The following is a 17,143-nucleotide window of genomic DNA, read 5'->3' as shown; positions in this document are numbered from 1 at the left end:
AATAACATGAGTTGGATTCTTACATTGATATGCCTTTCAAGTCATAATAAAAAATTGCAAGCATTCACTGTTGCCTCACAGCTCTGGGGGTTTTGATGGGCAACATTCCACACCGGTCTTTATGGCTAAGGGTGCAATTTGCTTGGAAGGATTGGTATAAAAATATTTTCATTTTGAACCAACAGTAAACTGCTAAATGGAAAGTGTAACAGAGCTCCAAGTAGAAAGTACAAGGTAAAGTCAATGAGTGTGTTATGGTGACTCAACATCCCCTCTATCAGGGAACAAGTCTCTTGTGTCTTGTGTGTGTAAGCCTTGTTTCAGCCTGTTTGGCTTGGACCTGGAAAGGGGACTACAGTACAGACAGAGTCTCATCTTATACAACATAGTTAAACTTCAGAAATGTAAACAGAGAAAAAAAACCTTTGACATAGCAATGTACTGTACCACACTTCCTCAGACTCTGTTCTAAATCTGTCGTACTCATCCATCAAATTTCTAACTGCTTCTTCCAATTCAGCGTCACAGGAAAGCCAGAGCCTATCCCAGCATGCAGCGGGCGCAAGACAGGGTACATGCTGGGACGCCAATTCCTTGCAGAGCACACACAGACACAAACACAGACATGCACACACTCACAGGGCAAATTTAAAAGCCAGTTAACCTAACAGGTAGCTTTTGGACTGTAGGAGGAAACTGGAGTACCCAGAAGAAACCCGCAAAAACATATTAAGAACATACAAACTTCACATACCGTATATAGCAACCCAGGTCCAGATTTGAAGGTCCGGGCACTGTGAAGTAGCAATACTAACCACTATGCCACAGTGCCACTTGGTACTCTATTTTGTATACTCCTACAGTATGTCACATGGCAGTTTCCCAGACACTCTGTTTCTCTTCCATCTCAGCTGTTAAGGAAAGATAAAGGTGCCTCTGCAAACACCAGTGAAATGTATTGCGTCTGAGAGCACCACAGGCTCAACACTTATTTAATTGATTGGTGTGTCTGCCCAAATGTTGTCCTCCAGCCTGACCTCACTAGATCCAACAAGGTGGAGTGCATGCTGTCTACATGCTGCAAAGTCTCCAGAACAAAAGCATCAGTGTAACTGAATGGATGATTCAATGGAAGAGAAACATATTTATGATAGAAATATACTGCAAAATTGAAATACATAATCAGAACAAAAATACTGGTTTTTGTGTACCTGTAAGGAACTGAACTGATTTATGAGAAAAGGTAACTCTTAAAGTAAATTTAAAGATTACAAAAGGTGTGAACAAAAACTGGCATAGCAGCTTCAGAACAAAATAAATTAAATAAAAAGGCTTCTAATAGACCATTTAAGATTAAATCTCTGCTTGCATGTAAGACTGCTCTTTAACATATGACTTGACTTCCATAGGTCAGTAGAATGGAGACAGAGATCACCCAGCTCCCTGTTTGTAACCCAAGCAATGCTGTTCATTCCAGAGTATGAGCTGCGTATATTATCTCAAACACTGTAAAACTGCCTTTTGCTGGCAATGCCCAAATGCATTAAAAGTGAGAACTAATTCTTCTTAAACTAAGAAATGGTATATATTCCTGAAGCATATTAAACTAAAAATGAGCAAATTTAAGAGCATGAAAATCCAAAACCTCCTGTATAAATGTTTTAGCATCTGATAGAGCAAAACCAGGCAGTGTTACACGGATGAAAAACATACCACTGTGACATACTCATACGGGTTTCAAATGAGTTTCTCAGCACACGTCCTTCTGGACAACCCTGAGTAAATAGGCCACACATCAGATTAAAAAGAGCCATAATACAGAGAAAAGCTAAGTATAGAAGCAGTGATGGGAAATCTGTCATTTTTGTATGAATGAAATTTGTACATATACTTTTTTACTGTATATCAATTGCCTGCTCTTAGCTTAAAAGAAGAACCAAAGAATGAGGGAAAATCTTAGATTCTTAGATAATTTTCTCTGCACTCCAGTGACAAGCTGAGATTGACAGTGTCAGAAGTCAAGTCAAGAAGAACATGAACTGACCCAGATTCAAAAGCCTTTAGTTACAGAGCTCTTAACAGAGGTTAGTAATATGTTCGTAATGTGTGCCTGTCTAAACCATAAATGAAACACCCACAGGATGTAAAATGAGACTAAAATTGAAAAGCTAATGTAATGACAGCCTCAGCACCTCACTGGTGAGGAATGAACCATAGAGCTGCTACAACGGTGAAGATGAGGTGAGGGAGTTGTGCTAGAAAAGATGCTCAAACTGTTCTCAGGAGGCGCGATGTTCATGCCGAAGTGTGAGATTACAGTCCTGGGCCTCTGTTTTAAAACAGGAATACACTAAAAACAAAAGTGCATGCAGAAATGCACGTATACACCATATACTGTACATGAAATATGTTTGTGTGCCAGAAATGTAAGTATAAGGTGTACAGTATATACCCTTTTACCACATATTGTAATTTCATACATTTTAAAAAGTTAAAATTTAAAATTGACACTTAAGTTTTTATTTTTTTCCTTACCTGTCAGTTAAAACACTGGGTTTGGGTAATAAAAAACAACAATAATTTCTTTGAATTTTAAGAATACCCTCTCAACATTGGGCTAAAAAATCCACCACTACATACACACCTGAAAAAACAGCACCAGTCATAAATATCTAAACAGCGGTGTCTGGCTCTGTCGCTGGAGCACGAGGCCTGTGAAGGTCTAGAATCCACTGACACAGAAATGATTTTGTGGTTCTGCCCCTGAGTCACTCCATACCCTGTGAAGCCTACCACACCATTTTATGAAATAAAAAGAATGTGAACCTGCACTCCATAGTTGACATCTATGCTTGATTAATATTCATTCATTCAGAAACAAGAGAAAACCTACAAACCAGATAAGGCCACCTGACCCATCTTACTTGTTATTTATTTATTCCTTCAAAATGTATTTTTAAAACATGCAAGTCTGCCCTCAGCCTGTGTGGCCCGTAAACAGTGATAATATGGAAACAATGACACCTTAAAGGTTAACAAATGTACCTGAGCCTTGTTATTCTCCCAAGGATAGAGGTCAGGGCCCATAACAGCAGACAGTGAGTCTTGGTTCCATATTCAGATCCTTTAATGTCACACCTGCACTGAATTAAAACTGAAAAACAAACTTAAACATAAACAGATTAAAAAATAAGTAAATTTTGCATATATGTACAGTATATATGTCATTGTATACTGGTTGCCCGATGATGTACTGTAAATGATCATTAGTTTCACAACAACAGATGTTATCACTGAGTGAGCTTATAAGATCAGAGAAATTAAGTTCATACAACAGCAGTGTAGCATTCACAAATCCATGCAACTGAGAATAAAATCTACCTTAAAGAAGCAATTACATTTTTCATGCGCTCTGAAAATTTAATAGTATTCCTACCTCTGAATCTCCCTTAGTATACGGATTAACTTGATCCATTTCAGCTCATGCTATTAATAAGCAGTGCTCCTAATCAGCAAATAGGTTACTTAAAAAACATGAAGATGTTCTATATTGGAGATTGAGAGACACTACCTTTCCAGCAAGAGTGTAGAAAAAAAAGTCTAGGTACTTGCATTTTTGTTAAAAAATCACCCATTTTAATAAAAATGAAAATGAAATGTACACAGTATCACACTCATAGTTAGTGTCTGATGCCATGACTATGTTGCCTGTGTGGAGATAGTGCTGGTTGATATGACTATATGAAACAAAGGGCAATATATCAGCCTCTTATCACAGTTCTCCAATATTAGCTGTCAGCTCTACCAGGAAGGCATGTTGTTAGCTGGAATCACACATCTCAAACTACATCTCATTTTCATGCATTTCCAACTTTATACTGTTACCATGGATGTGACTCAGTTCACTGGGGCTTACAAATCCTAATACAGAATTCAGAGTCTAGACTCCTCAGGGAAGGAGTCACAGAGCGCTTGTCATTGTATGAGCCACAGCTCTCTGCTGAACCTGCTGCAAACAAAGAACATACGAAAAGTTACATTCTGCCTTCCTCTGCTGGATATGTTGCAATTAGTTGATCTCATCCAGACATATCCTGAGAGATTGCAGAGTATGAGCTTCAACAATATGGTTGGTTCCATATTCAGCCTCACACAACCCTTCAGGGACATACTCAACACTGGTTTAGTACTTTATATCATGCCGAACTCTGATCTTCAACACAGAAAAGTTAAGAAATTAAGTTACTATTCAGTGTTAATCGGTTTCAGGATTCAGCTTTGATACTGTTTGAAAAGACATGATGCTTTGCAGTTTTCGTCCCTCATGAAAGTTTGCTTTTTCAGTCAATGCTGAGAATTTGTTTTACTTGTTGTTATCTCAAGAATTCTGTGAAAGTAAACTATTTATTGTGACTTGCTTTGGAACCTTATCTTTAATGGACAGACGAAAAGTATACAGGAGTCTCACTGGGTTATGAGGAGGGAGACAGACAGTTTGGCTTAAGTAATATTCTTTTAAAAGATTGAATGGAACCAAAGGCCTACTCCTCATATCTTTTTTATACCACAATAAAACCTACAAATGACCTTCTTCCCCATCCAGAAAAAATACACATACTATACACATTTTTATTCAATGTCATAGAGCCCAATGAAGGTTGTATTTCTCAATACAAATGTGTGACCACAAATATTATCTGCATTTTAAAGGATGATTAACCAGTGTTAAATGTCACACTTAAATCACTTGTGTTTTATTGCTCATTAAAGATAACAGATGTGTGTGGAAGTGATTGCAATTGTTCAACCATCATTGCTTTAATCTCTAAATGCCACAAAACTGGTCCTCATACTTGAAATGATTCTGTTCATGTTTGCTAAAAAGTGCAAGATTTCATTATGACTAAACCCCAGTCGAAAGTAAATCTGTACAAATTCTGCAGCGCTGGACATTGACACATCATTAAACCTAAAGTGCCAGCCAAGCTCACGGTAGCTTCTACATGCATTCAGTGCACAACATAACAGGTTGCACATACACTGACGTAAGCATTGCTATCTCGTAATTACGAGATAATTCATTATCTCATAATTACAAGATAATTCTTTATCTTGTAATTACAAGATAAGGGGGCAATTTTTTTCCCTTGGTGGCAGCAATGCACTTCCATAGTTCTTGTTATCTTGATAGTTCTTTTCATTTTGGATGCAAGCTACAACACCCTTTCAGAAGCTGAATAATACTTCCTTATACTTCTGTTCTGTTTCTTCCACAAAACTCTTCACACAATATATGAAAATTTGTGTAGCAATGCCACCATAGAACATAAATCAGATTAAACATTTATTTCATCAGAAGTGCACAGGTGCTCATTAAATTCAGCTAATTGGAGTTTCATGACTTGACCAAGTAACCTTCAGCTACACATTGAGTGGGAATTGCTATACTAGTAATAATACCAAGTCCTTTATTCAAAGTCTAAAATGTGCAACTTTCTAATTTTGAAATAATATAAATAATGTTAAACTAGATATTGAAATAACCAGTGCTTACTAGAAAGATATATTTTAACCATCTCTGACTAAGAATGCTTTCGTTTTGTTGCAAAGCTTTCTTCTTTAAAATGTATCCCACGAAGCAATTCATTTTCAGAGGTTTTGCGCAGTTAATAGCAGAATCAATGGCAACATAGTATTTTTTTAGTAGTAGCAGCAAGAGTATAATACTACATGAGTAGAAATATGAATAGCAGGAGAAGTAGAATTAAGAGATGCAACATGATAAATGTGATTGCAGATCATATTTTAAAAGCTTTTAAAATAGAATCCCTATACAACAGTTTTTTTTGTTGTTGTTCTTGTCACATGCTTGAAAAAGAAAAGTGAAAATCACTGCCGGAATATTCAAATAAAGGCCATTAGGCACAGAATGATGCAGCTGAAGAGATTAATTAACCAGCTACCATCTCTTGAAACAGTACATTCAATTTTCTTTTTTATTGCCAGCTATTAGGTTGGTTTTACAGCCAGAGGAGACAAGGAACTAGCTTTAACACAGTGGCACAAAGCTGAAGTGCGCTTCATGCATGTTATTAAGGTCCACTGAAAAGCCAAATACACCTAACAGGATAAACGGGGATTGTAGAGACTTCAATTTGCCAGCTGTAGCCTCTAAAAATGACCGCAATAATACTTGAACATAATGACACGAGTGAATCTGAATGGGAAACGGAGGGGAATAGCATCTGGTAGCAGATAAAATGGAAGCGTGTTGCCAAATATCTTTGAAAATAAACTCATGTTGTTGAAAATAAAAGGCAAAGAAATGCAATATATTGAGCATGCCAGCCACTTGATGGGAATTCACAGTTGTTTTATGTTTGCAGTACAGGAGTATGTGCGTTTTTTATTCTGATTTTCTTATAAAGTATTACCTGACCGATTTTCCTACAAGTCTTGTGTTATCCACAACAGAGGGTTTTTTAAGTGTTAAGTTTTCTTTCTGATCTGCCTCCAGTGGCATTCTGGGAATCATATCAAGGGGAACCAAACACCCAGCTGTGATATCCTCTTTTCCAGATGAAGCACCCTTTACTGTTTCCTTTCTCTGTAGATGTCCCCATTTTTTAAAGCAGAATCTTTGTTTTTACTTTTTCTGTACTATATGGGCTGTGAAATGTGAAATGTGTCTTACATTTTTATGAAGCTGATAAATTTGACGGTTATCTTGATTAGCCACACTCCACATTTCTGGATCTTCTGGGCTGATAACATTCTTCAGCATTTTATTGCACCGAGAACCACATTTTATTTTTTATTTTTGTCACCACAACTTGGCATTGCCAGATTTTAATCAGCCAGGCACACTGCCACTCCCACACTGAATAGTTTCAGGCTGCATTTAGACCCAGGATCAATCAGTTTCACAGATTTTCAGATCTGGCATCATTTTCTGTCAGAAGATATGAACAAGATATTTACATACTAACATACCGCTGCACACCAAGGACACTTGGCTTTCTGCAGATGAATAGATTCATAAATAAAAAAAACAGTAGTTTTGTATTATTGTAAATTCCTTTCTGTTTTTTCCAATTTCCCTTTAAAGGGGGTATTCTTTCATCAAATTAAACAGAGAAAACTGGCTTATTGAAATAGAACAATTTCAATTGGACAAAAATGTCTGATCCACTGTTTGGAAATATAAATTCCTATATTAATGAATAAGAAAACCCCATTCAGGATGAGGGGGAGCTTCTCTGAAATAGGCTGCCGGTTACTGTGGCAGTAACCTGGAAAAGTAACCTTGTGTTAAAGGGAGGCTAGGTAGAAAAAAGCCATGACTCACTTCCATGTGCAGCCTATACAATTCAACAGGTTTCCAGCCTCTCAGGGCAATTAAGCAGGACAAACTACTGGACTTACTAGAATCGTCTCCTTCCGATGCTCCTTCTAGGAGGGTACAGAGCACAACACTCAAAGGCAACTCTCTACTTTTAAAACAAGAGGAAAAACTCAACATCCCCAGTGACTAAATGTTTTCTGAGTTCTGAGGAAGACATGAATATAGGCAAAAGTGTTCTGTTTCGTACAGTATGTCTAAATATAAGCTATTACATATACAGTACAGTGTATTATAAAAGTAATGAGACTCTCCGTGTGATGTCCAATCTTTGTAAAAAGTACAAAATTATGTGTACACTTTTGTACACATATTTAATTCAAAACATGAACGCTCAAACTGAAAACATCTAAGAGTAAGATGCTGTCAGTGAAAACAAAAGAGAGAAAATGGAAAAAGGTAACTGCATACGTTTTCAGATCAATAAACACAAATTCAGTGGAAGTACCTTTGTAATTACAGCATCAAGTTAGTCTTACTGGGTAAGTCTCTACCACCTTAGCACACTGCATTGGTGTCATTTTTGCCCTTTCTTCTTGGTAGATTTTCTCTCACGTTGCTTGGTAATCCTTAACAGACAGAAACTCTCAAGCCTTTTGACATATTCTCAGTATGCTTTAAAAGGATTTGAATACTTAAGTTAGTCATTCCTTACCCATTTTTTAATTTTCATTATCTATTTCTTTATTTCTGTTTGTTCAATTAACAAATATTAATTGCTTCTTCAAAAGCACCATTACTTCAAGCAACAGAATGTGAAAACTGTGTAAGGTCTGTATACTTTTGCAAGGCACTGCACATTATATCAAAATAACAGATACTGAGAGTTGTCTGTGTCTTGCATTTACGCAGTAGATTTTGAAGAAGGGTATTACTGACATTCCTCAAGAGAAAACGTCCTGTTTTAATTTGTATTTTCCCATAAATAATAGTTGCATCTTTACTTTGTAAAAAAAAAATGTTTCTAGAACATGCCCAAGATGGGTAGAGGGTCAGGTTCCTATTCCACACAAATATAATCAAGTATTTATTCACTCAGCAGTTCTTGGCCTGTACACAAGGATGATTGGCAGTATTCATTTTAAAAACACTCCAGAAACCAATTTGCTTTACTTATAAAGCAAAGTTCCATTCAGTCATTTGGCTGATGCCTTTATCCAAGGTGACCTAAAGTCAATAATCCAGTCTGAACAACAACATCAGAATAATAAACAGGGTTCCAAAAGATATGACAAACTTCTAACTACCAAGAAATAATTTATTTCTGCTGGTGGGTTCCACAGCTTTGGCTTACACGACACATATTAACCTGAAACGTTTTTAAAGTACAGGATCAAATTGCTGCAATAAGCTACACATTAAAACAAAAAAAAGAAGAAAGACACATGCATTAAGCTAACAGAACACATTAAAATGACAGGACTCCCGAAGTCCCTTCTGCTAAAATGGTGTTCTTTTCCTTTTGTGTCTGATATTCACCTTGTGACAATGCCTGCACACTCTGCACATTTAAAGACCGACAATGTGTCACCTTTGTTTTTGTGTGTTTTAAGTGATCCATCTTTGATCTTTCTGACCGCCTCTGGGATCTCTCTCATTTTCCCTCTCAAGGACGTATGCATGGTCTTATATCCATGAAGAACTGTTTGCATCCTTCAGCTTGAGTACTCCGTCTTTCACATTCCATCAGGGTTCATTGCACTCGATAGATCTTCATATACTGTACTCATCCATGTCTATTGTCTTCAGTCACCAGGTACCAGAGCCCTCATATCTGCAACGTGATGCCCAGCTTTTCAATGTTCACTAAAATAATACCTTCAAATCAATTCTATGGTCTCACTCTTTCAGCTCACCTCTTAACTCTCACTTGTCACCAAGGACTGTGTCCTTACTAAAAACTCAGTCAGTAACTGGGAAAAGTTACATATTATTGGACATTTATCACCTAACATATTATTATTAGAAATTAGAAATATTATTAGAAATCACCTATCATATTATTGTGAGAATACCTCCGCTCATCAGGCTGTGACAGGTGGAGGGGAAGATAATTGAAGTGAGGAACTGAAGGAAACAAAAACACAACAGCCTGACTCCATTTAGAATGTTACAGGTGTCACAGATTGGTTTCATGAACAGGTGATTAAACTGAATTGTGAATACAGCTCATTAATGCCTTCATAATTTCGAATGAAGTCTTTGCTTGTCCTCATAGTATTAAATGCCAGTAACTCAGCTGATATTTGTTACGTAAACTGCAAGTTATCGTTACGTTATCTTATGGCCCAGCAGGCTCGGATGGAACTTGTCTGGACCACATTCCCCAGGAAGCTGGTCACCTGACAATTGGTCAAGAGACAGTGAGATTCTGTAAGCAGGGTGCGGAATTTATGTGGTTAGTATCTGCTGTCTGAGGACAGAGGACAACAGGACAGAGGTGTGCTCCTGTCACCAGAGGGAGAAGGAAATGACCAACCCAGGGAGTCAGAGTTTTGTGAAGAATGAGACAGAGACTGAGTAAAGAGTCTCAGAGACTTGTTTGAGAGACTTTTGTGTTTTTTTAAACAGTATTATTCTATTCTATTACTCTATACTATTCTAGTTAGGGACAAGAGTTAGGCTTTTGTTTTGATTTGTTTGACTTTTGTTGTGCATTACAGGTGCTACTCATGGATGTTATGAAAAGTGCTTATTCAAAAGAACCTTTTACAGCATCTGAGCCCATATACAAATCCAAAACCGTTACAATAAAACTTATGAAAAGTAAAACAAGTAATAAACTTAAAAATAGTAAATGTCTGAAAAATAAAGATGTGCTTTAAACATTAATAAATATTTTTTCCTTGGAAATACAGTACATTTATTTTCTTTTACATTTTTCTGAACATTAAAGAAAGGTCTTGCAGTTAAAATCAAACTGTCTTATCTGCCATGTTGCAGGAGTGTCACTGTGTTGAACAAAATGTGTTAGATGTTTCACATCCTTTCCTGCAGAACAGAATTTATTACCTTTCTTATTTTGTTGAACATGATGCAACACTGAGGTTTCTGCATTGTGGTTTCTGCCTCCTTGCTGGAGTGTGAATTAATAAATTATAGCATTTATGTACCCAACTTCGTACCTAGAAAATCTGAATATAAATAGTTTATACTTAATAGTAAGATGGGCACTGTAACGGACAACAGTAACAATGAGTTGCTTGCTGGAGTCCAGGTTGCAAATATGTGTTACAGCTGTTAAAATACTGTACTGTTTTTTGATTTAGTGTATTCCTGTGGTTGTGTTGCGATTTCGTGCTTCTAATTTACTTAGAAAATTCCCAGAATACTTGTATGACTACTAGGAGTCAATCAAACAAAACAATTAGCAATGCTACAAAAAATAGGAGATACTCTATAATCGTATCGATACAATAATAAAACATTCAATTAAACCAATACACTATCTTGTTAACAAAAGGAAAGAAAAAAGCTCCATTGCATTGATCCATAAGAGGTAGCATGAAAGCTCTGGACCTGGAAACCAGGACACAAGCTGGGAAAGAAAATTGAAAAATGCACCTGCCAGTATGTAGCCAGTGTAGCAGCTACACTTAATAAGCCATGATATGTTTACAGAATAAGTGGAAGACTGTTTTCAAACATTTTCTCTTTTGTTTATTCTATAAGGAATTGTTCATTTATTTAATGTGTTTTTTTTCCTACAGTATATGAGCTAAGCAATACTTGTTATCTGTGTTATCAGAGTTCTGTGGTCTGTAGACAGAAAAAATCAGAATTGTGACACAAAACACCAAAATAGAGAAGGAGGAACCTGCACCCCATTAAATAAAAGGTTCCAGCCCAGGACTAAAGTGCCATCTTGAAACATATGCTAAAAACAGAATGGGAAACAGTGCATCACTAATCAGAGAAAACTGTTAGCCTGGGGATTCCACAATATTGGAAATCAGAATTTACATTAATAATTATGACAATAAGTGCCTTAATAATAAGGCTCAAATTTCTTGTCTTCTAGTTCTCAGATTACCTGTACAGAATCTGTTTTTTCCCTCTCAGTGTGTTTTTCATATGTTGATGGTGATGTTTACATTTCTTCCTTCCTTGTGTCCTCTGCCTTGTGTGCACTGCCTTTCTATTTATATCCTGCTTTAAGGGTTACTCTGTTCCATGACCCTTCCTCTTTGAAACTAGATTAATGACCACATTTGGAATGGTCTGGTCACTGTAAATATTGGTGTTCTACTATAGCAGAACTAATTATTTAATAGTGAATTAGTTTATCCTAAAATAGCTACTAGTAACTATCTTTTGATCATCTACAGTACCTGTATCTTTGACCATGTTGATTTATGTCGAGGACCAATGACAGCTGTGTAAAAACGTAAGCCAATACACATTGTATTGAGTCTACAGAATACAGTATTTCTGTTTGGAAATATAAACATTTAACCCTCAGCCATGCACCAATATTCAGTTATGCTGACAAATGGACACTGTATTATTTCACTAATCAGTCAAAATTCCAAATGTCAGTTTCTCCAAAAATTTATCCTATTTGCTATTTGCTATAGCTGCCACTGTGAGGCCAACAACAATTTTGAAAGAACTACAGAGTTTAATGGCTAGGATTGAATAAAATCTGCTTTATTAAAAAATATCCAGAACACTTCACAGAACAAAACTGTATGGAGTCTGCAACATATCACCTGCAAAAGTGTGGCATAATGTGTTGTGGTCAGGTGAGAACAAATTCAAACTCTTGATTAAAAAAATCCAAGCGTTGTGTTTGGCATAGATCCAATGCAGTTTCTCCCAGTCATCACTATAATTACTGTCAAGCATGGTGATGGCAGAATCATGCTATAGGGATGCTTCTTCTCAGAAGGGACTGGAAAAGTTTTAAGGATTGAAGGAAAAGTTGATCGAACAAAGCATAGGCAAATACTAGAGGACAACTTTCAGTATGCTAAATACTTAAAACAGGTGCTAAAAGTCACCTTTCATCTGGACAATGATCAAAAGCACAAGGGCAAAGCTAGACTGGAGTGGATTAAGAATATAAAAGTGAACATTTTCTTGAGTAGCCCAGTCAATGGCCTGTCTTGACATTGGAAAGACTTGAAAACTGCCGTCCATACATGATCCTCAAGCATGAGAGAGCTTGAGCAAATCTTTCAAGAAGAATGGGCAAAATAGCCAATGTGAAGAGTTTTTAGAGACTCAAAAAGACTTGAGACTTTAATTACCAAATATTGATTTCAGGGGTCTGAATACTTAAGCATTTAATACATTTAAGTTATTACAATCTTCATTTAAATTTGACATAGGATTACAATTATGGTATGTTATATGCCTTGTGTTGTGTAGGTATTTCAGGAGAGTGTTTAGGGGTAGACAAATCTAGAATGTGTTTGTTCATGTGAATCACAGTACATCATGAATGCCTCTGTTTCTTCTTCAGACCTGAACCCAGACAAGACCCACCAGGAGAAAATGGAGAAAGCAGTACTGGATCCTTCATGGGACATGCCCCTTGACCACAAGATACCCCTCTTCTACCCCAGATCCAGAAACAATCTCAGTATTGTTCTCTCTGCCTTTTCTGAAATGACTACAAGGCCCTAAAGCCCAATATATTTTCATGGCACTTCATCCTGTGTGGCAGTAGTTGATAATATGGTATCTTCTTCTGGACGTAACTGTCTGTGTTTTCTTAAAAGTACCTGTGCAGCCTATGTTCCCTTTTTCTTCCATTTAAGGTCTCCTACATTACAAGAAAATGACCAAAATTACCAAACATTCTGTGTAACTAGTTACGGCAATAAAGTTTTGAACTTGAAGAAGCATGAGTCATCCCATGCTCTAGGGCAAAGCTCGGCCTAGACCAGCTGAGCTACGATTCTATTGGTTTTATATCTTAGCTATAAAAGGTTTTATAGCTTTAAATGTTATCCAATGGAGGCTTAAAATTGAGAAATTTAAAACTATAATAATTGAACAAACAACTGGTTCTATTAGTCCATTCAGAACTTCGCTGGGATAGAGCATAGATGTCTGGTCCAAAACCAGAAATGAGACAAAATTCTCTGTTCGTGTAAGAGTCGATATCATCAGGCACTTGTGTGTCTCACAGTTCATTCAGAGCACAGCTTGCATGTACAAGGCCAGCTGGCTTAATAATTAAGATAAAGAACTTAAACCAAGAGAACCTGAGCTGCAGCTCTGCAGCTCTTTCACAATTTTTTGCCTTAATCAGGAAATCTCCTTGTGAATCCCAATGTACAGTAGAATAGACACAACATTATCTAGAGTAAGTGACTTTGGTAGAGTGATTTGATTTCTTGCTGTATACAGTACATCATTGCACTAACATTTGCAGATTACTTTGAAGACAGGTTTCAGCTAAATGACTAATTGTTATTCAGCCCTGTGCCTTGAGCTTTGTTCTCTGGTGGTCTGACCACACTATCTTTCTGTCCCTAGCAAATCACGTCTCTCTTTCTATCAGATGGTTGTATGTTACAAAATTGGAACTGTTATCTGTTCTGCATGGTGGTTACCAGTGCAGCATCACAGCTCCCGGGTCCTGGGTTCTGTTCTCCCAATGCTTGTGTTGGTTCTTTTTCCAGATGTGCAAATTTCCTTCTGACTTCCAAAACATGCCGGCTACACTAATTGGTGTTTCTAAACTGTAACAGAGTAAGTATAGCTTGTCTTAGAACAGTATTTCTGCCTTACACCTTATGTCTTTTGTCTGCCAGAAGAGGCACTGGCTCACTCTGACAATCTGTAGAATGAAACAGGTTGTGTGCAAGATGTTTTTGATCTGTAAAGTGGTAATGTACTGTATTTTTTCTACAAGTGTGGTAATGTTTTGCAACTATATTGCTATCATGCAAGTTTTTAGCTGTGGTTACATTTTTGAAAGTTAGATTTCAACACATTATTGAGTGAAAAGTGTAAGTATAGGGACAGTTACATGAAATCTGTCATTTTTACTGTGTACAAATACAATTTGTTTTTTGAAGAATATTAATACATGGCAAAACTATAGAATTTCAACTTTTTTCTGAAGTATTAAATTAAACTAAAGTTGGTGTTTTGCCTCAGACCCCTCAATCCATGACTACTTCAAGTCTATGAGCCATTGACATACAGTAGCAGATTTTAGATATTCCTTTGAAATCATCAGTTACATCATCAATAAAGATCAGTGAGCCAGTTACAGAGGCAGCCATGTGTCCTCATAACCCTGACCCCACCTCCACTGTGCTACACAGATGAAGTAGTGCACTTAGTATCATTTGCAGTTCCTCTCTTTCTGTCACTTTGATAAAGGATCATTTTAGTCTCATCTGTGCATAAAACCTTGTTCCAGAACTGTTGTGGTTCATCTGTGTCCTTCTTTGCAAATTAAAATCTGGGCTTTCTGTTCTTAGTGGTGATGAGAGGTGTGTGTCTTTCAGTGTTGCCCTAATAATTCTCCTGTCGAAGTTTTCTGGGCATAGTGAACTGAGAAACGTTCACACCTGCACTCTGGAGGTTGTCTGCAATCTCTGTGGCTGTTACTTAAGGGTCTTTATTCACATTTCTAATGATTTTTCTGTCATCACCTGCTGCCTTACTCCTTCAACAGGCTGGTTTTTGCCAGTTGCTCATTCCTCCAAGAGTTTGCAGTATGCGTATTTATTATTGCATTCAGCCCTATTTCATTAATTTGTTAGTTTGTTAGAAAGTAGTTTTTCAAATTTCAACTTCATTGTTGGATTTTGAGGATATTGGAGATCACACGATGTGCAATATGTTGTGAAGCAATTAAAACAACAAATGTTGAAATACAATAGAAAATTCGCTTTTCCAGGGCTGTGTCAAAAATAGCCAGAGGATTCGATCTAAAACACAAAGTTCTTTAACACAGAGACAAATGTCACGTTTCACTTCACTGTGCCAATACCTATGCTTTTCACCGTATGGTATCAGAAAGAAAATTATATATATGGTCCGGTTAGAAAAAAAATGATGGAATGTTTAGTTAATGTACGCTGTTATGTGAGATGATATTTACTGGCTTGCAAGAATTTCACAACAAATGAAAAATATCTAAATAGGACTTGGATTCAGTCAAAGAATGAAATAAGCTCCCTTTGTCACATTTGCAAGTTAAGTGATTACAGTGTTACAAAGCAAATAGCCCAGTGGAGGATTGAAGTTCCTTGTATCAAACCCTTGGTGTCCTAGTAATAACAGGACTTTTGTGTAGAGTAAACTTGTAATCATGAAAGACCTTAGGAAATGTGTGAAATTAATTAAAATTTGTATTAGTCTTTCCTCTTTGAAAGTCTAGACAAAGCAAAAAAAAAGACTGAACTATTTCCAATACCATAAATGATCCTATTAAAAATACTCACAGAGGAATTTTCAAAGCCTCTCCCAATTTTCATCATAAAAGCTCAAAGCTACAAAGTCAGTGTGACAAAACAAAAACTTGAAGAATATGTATTTTTATTGAGACGAATATGAAATGTAATCTGGATGTTATGTGGAGGTAATGTAATATACAGTAGGCTTTGGAATTAATGACCACCCTGTTGTCTTCCCTCTTGCAATTTGATTTCTGGTGGACGTCTCTTTTTAATCTAAAACCAAAAAACTTGGCCTCCTGACAGAAAATGGACGTTACCTTTTATATCTTGAATTATCTTGGAAACTAAACACAGTACAGACCTGATTGGGGTCTTGAATTAAAGAGAGCTCCTTGGGCACCCTGTCTGAACCTTTTGATGTTTTATATGTCTTTCTTAGTAAACACTTTAGAAAGAAATATCCAGAATAAAAATGTCAGAAAACACAGATGCAATTTATTGTCTTTCTTCCAAGTTGTGGAACATTTAGGATGTCAATTTCCTTTTCTAGGCCTTCTTTAAAATACCAACTATCATAGAAAAAAATAAAAACTTAAAAATGAATGTGATTGAAGAAGTACAGTATAAAAAATGCATGATTTTTTTTTATGAAGACAGGCCATTAATCGGTTTTCTCAGCCTTCCAAAAATGTAAAATAATGAAAAGAAAGAAAAGAAGAAATTACTACTGTAGTAGTTTAATAATGCCAGCCCATCTTATAATGTTTAGTTGTTTTTACTGTAAGTGTTTTTACACGTTTTTAAACTTTTTTGCACTCATCTGGTATTTTTGGGCTTATGCAGTACTCCCTACATAATAAACAAGTTTAGTAAAATAAAAAAAAACTATGCATGCATGCTATAGAAACGAGGGTTTAAGTCTGTGAATGGTCAGAATTCACTGAATGAAAGCTATTTTTACCTATCAGATGAGCTTTTTCTAGAGCCAGTCGATTTGAACTTATAGGGCTTCAGCAGCTATCTTTGTTGCAGAATGTTTTGTTTTTATGAACTCATTAATTTTCATAGTAAAAAAGTAAAATAAATGCTCTTTCTCAAGGTAAGGTAAAATGTCCTTTATGCATGTTAGCGAAGGATTACTTTTGCAATTATGTTTTACTGGAGAACCGGTAAATTAGACATGTATTTGCCTGCTTCTCTAAACTGAAATGCCAGATGAATATAACTATGAAAAAGGTTCATTTGATTTGTGCTGATGTATCTAGTTCTGAAACAAAATTATGAAAAGCTCAGGTTGTCTTGTATTTCGTGATGTATAGTATGTGATGTTGTATTTTGATTTTGCTAGTAAAAATATATATTATTCGACCAA

The 17,143-nt window shown here is 36.4% G+C and overlaps 1 protein-coding gene across 1 annotated transcript in view; it reads left to right on the top strand.

Annotated features, from left to right (window-relative positions):
* Positions 1–17,143, top strand: part of trim44 (tripartite motif containing 44) — a 57,940-nt gene extending 40,797 nt beyond the window's left edge. The window contains exon 5 of the mRNA XM_015338445.2: positions 12,870–17,143. Coding sequence (XP_015193931.1) covers positions 12,870–12,945 — 76 coding nt within the window. The 3' untranslated portion in view covers positions 12,946–17,143. The remainder of the gene's footprint in view (positions 1–12,869) is intronic.

The sequence above is a fragment of the Lepisosteus oculatus genome, chromosome 21, assembly GCF_040954835.1.
Source record: "Lepisosteus oculatus isolate fLepOcu1 chromosome 21, fLepOcu1.hap2, whole genome shotgun sequence".
Lineage (NCBI taxonomy): Eukaryota > Metazoa > Chordata > Actinopteri > Semionotiformes > Lepisosteidae > Lepisosteus > Lepisosteus oculatus.
The sequence above is the reverse complement of the archived record's forward strand: the minus strand, read 5'-3'. Positions and strand labels throughout refer to the sequence as shown.